The sequence below is a fragment of the Plasmodium gonderi genome (assembly GCF_002157705.1).
Source record: "Plasmodium gonderi DNA, contig: Pgo-contig_1003, whole genome shotgun sequence".
Classification (NCBI taxonomy): Eukaryota; Apicomplexa; class Aconoidasida; order Haemosporida; family Plasmodiidae; genus Plasmodium; species Plasmodium gonderi.
Window position 1 is genome coordinate 960 of NW_021629599.1, and position 3,542 is coordinate 4,501.

At 20.8% G+C, this 3,542-nt stretch overlaps 1 protein-coding gene across 1 annotated transcript; it reads left to right on the top strand.

Moving 5' to 3' along the window:
- Positions 1–854: 854 nt before the first annotated feature.
- On the top strand, positions 855–1,610 carry PGO_004560 (Plasmodium exported protein, unknown function; the record flags this gene model as incomplete). The annotated part of the gene is made up of 2 exons (XM_028691503.1): positions 855–896; positions 1,074–1,610. The coding sequence occupies 2 exons, from the start codon at positions 855–857 to the stop codon at positions 1,608–1,610; spliced, it is 579 nt and encodes a 192-aa protein (XP_028547304.1).
- Positions 1,611–3,542: the final 1,932 nt, after the last annotated feature.

The following is a 3,542-nucleotide window of genomic DNA, read 5'->3' on the forward strand; positions in this document are numbered from 1 at the left end:
ACTTATATAAACACTAAAACAAAACAATCTAATAATAGCTCCTGAACCTTAAACTGTGAATTATAATATATAGTATAATATAGTATTAAAGAAAAATTTTTTTTAGTTAATTTTATATAATTAAAACAAATTCATATATGGCATGTATTACTTATTTCAAAATAATTCTACGTTATTTGATATACCCCAAAATATATGTAAAGTATATGTATTTCTTTTGTATATGGTATTTTAAAAAATTCAATAAAAAATATTTCATATTTGTAAAGTAACGATTAGTATATATAATTTGAATTTTATATTAGATATAATTTAGAAAGAATATATTTTCATTACGCTGCATCTAGTAATTCTATATTTTTGTCCTTTATTTTTAATATTAATCTATAGGTTCACAATTTCAGGTATAATAATATAGAATTAATTTTTGTGATTTCATGAGAAACTACAGTCTATAATAATTATATGCACAAAATTAGCCAGTAATAATGCATACACAAAAAGGAAAAGAAAACTCTAGTGCATGCCAGTAGAAATATATTTTTGAAAATATAATTAAAATACATGTCTATTATACAACTAATAATAATATTCATAACTTAAAAGTTAATATAAATAACATTTCAATATTCTATTTGCAATAAATGCATAATGAAAATTATTTTATATATATATATATATATAATCTTCAATTATATTTTTTCTTACATGAGATCTCTAATTACGAAAAAAAATTGTTTTGGAATTAAATAAATCTATAATACAAATACATATCCTATATTGTGGGAATTTTTTTTTAATTTGAATGAAATTTTTAATTATAGATTCATATAAATGGAGGTAAATTCTCGTTTATGCATAATTTCTATGATTTCTATCTATATATTGATTTTATAGTAATGTTTTATTGTTCCTTTTATAATATATTATTTATTCTTAATAAAATTTACAAAGAATTGTTTATGTTATATTTCAAGTATTATTATGCTGCCATTGATAATAATTATGTAATTATTCTTTAATGTATTTTGTTGTACGTACATTTTGTTATATATTTTCCATTTTATCTTTAGGATTCTAACAGATATGACCCTAATACAAGTGAATTTATAAAAAAATTAATTTACAATGTGGACATTTATAAATTAGTATCGATAACTCGCTCTTCTGATATGCAGTATTTCGATGTTGAAGAATGGATAAATCAGATTAATTTAAAGGTTAGGATCGGTTATAATCAAATAAAAAAAAATAGTAACAGTGAAATTTTGAAAAAAAATTGTTGCATAGCTATAAATTTTTACATGGATTTAATAAAGTCCGCAATTAATTCATCTAACTTAATAAATGATCATAAGACTTATTCGATCAACGGTCTTCAAGAATACTGGAATGAACACATGAATATCGATGTATATGAATGCAAAAGATTAAATAATATGTTTCCAGACCTTGCAAAATGTATATTGCAAAAATTACGTGATGATAAATATAAAACTGAGAATGAAAATAAAACAGAAGATTACATTAAAACAGAATGGGAAGTCATATTTAACAATGCAGTATTGTGCGTTAAAAGTAAGAACATGAAGATTATTAATTATTTATAAATAAACTATTCATCATTATCATTTACATTTTAATTACAATTCTCTGTATTCTTCAGGTTTTATTACCGCAGAAGATACTAAAATAATTAAATATGAAGAAAAATCTAGTCTCACTAATATCGAAGAAATGACAGCAAGAACTGAAGACAGTCAAGGTACCATTTTCCCGTATATAAAAATAAATAATGTTTATTTCGTGCAATGGCATATCATGTACTTAATACATTTTCAGTTAAAATATTTCTTGTTGTAGGCCTTGTTATTTTAGGAATTCTTATGTCATGTTTAACACTGAACAAAGTAATAGAAAATTCCTATAGACAAATGTTAATGCTGTAAAGTATATTTGATTGTTAATGTATATAAAAAAAATTGCATTTAAATAAATGTCTTAATATATTTATTATGATTATATATTTTTATTAGTTCACATCCTTAAGCGCGTGCATACGTGCTATTTTAAAAAGGGAAAATTTTATGAAAAAAAATACTTTTAAAAATATGATTAATTCAATATTATCAAATATAGAAAATGACACATACTATGTAGAATACAATTCATACATTAGGGATTATGAAAAGATCGTATGAATGAAAATATTATAATTCAGAAAAAATTCAACACATATTTGTAAATAAAAATATGTAATATAAATAATAGACTAGTTTGGACAAAAATGTTGTGAAATCAGTTAAAATAATAAATCATAATTATATGTTAATTTATTTATTTTTAACATGTATAACAAACTAAATTTGAAGTTTGGCTAAACAGGGTTGAGGTTCAGGGTTTTATGGTTCAGGCTTGAAGATTCAAGAGTTATATTAAGATTCAGGGTTTAGGTTTTAGGGTTTAGGGTTTTATGATTCATGCTTGAAGATTTCATAATTATGTTTTGGGTCTTTTATTATAATGTTTATATTATGCTTTTATATTTTATGGATTTATTTTTAATATATGTTTTATGCTATAATTTTTTTTAAATGATGCTTTGATTTAAATCTATATTATTTTAGTTTTTTTTTATCCTGATTATTTTATATTATTTATTTTTTTTATTAATTTTTTTTGCTATTTAGTTTATTATGTAATAATGTATTACTGGTATTATATTATTTTGTTTTATATTAATTTGATTATATATTGTTAATTCTTTAATGACACGATGATTTATTGAGGATTTATTTACTATAGGAATTTTCGATTATTCTATGTTGCATTATGTAATATATAACTTTTTTTTCATTTCATATTTTTTATTTATATTATTAGATGCAGGTATAATTAATATATTATAAATATGAATTAAAGTGATAACTCTTTTAGGAGTTTGTTGACGTACTCGTATATTATTGTTCATTTATGTACATTCATATTTATTGTAATTTTTTGTTATTTATTTGACTGAATGCATTTCTATTTTGATTTTTATGACAAAATAATTAATATTTTTTATATTATTTTTGTTATAATCAAGAAAATTATTAATATTTGTATAATTATATAAATCGAATATATGTTTTTTAAACAGCATATCATATTACTATATAATGCATTGTTTTATTGTTGAGAGATTTTGTTCTTATTTATTTTATATTTTGATTTATGAAATGTGTCAAATAAGAATTCTGTTGAATTCAGCACTTCTACAGGTATATAATTCGTATAGTATGATCTTTCTTTAGATTACCTCTTTTTATTTAAACAAGACTTAGTAATAATATACACTCTATATTGTTTTGCGAATTATTTCTTTTTTAGCCTAATATTTCTTCTTCATATAGATTTTGTATTGTATATTTTCAGAACATTTAAATTCATATAGATACGAATTTAATACAGATTATTCTTTATGCCATTCTGTCGCTTCGATTTATTTTTCACGTATATTATACTTTTTATGGTATTTCTTTGTTTCAAATTTTATATAA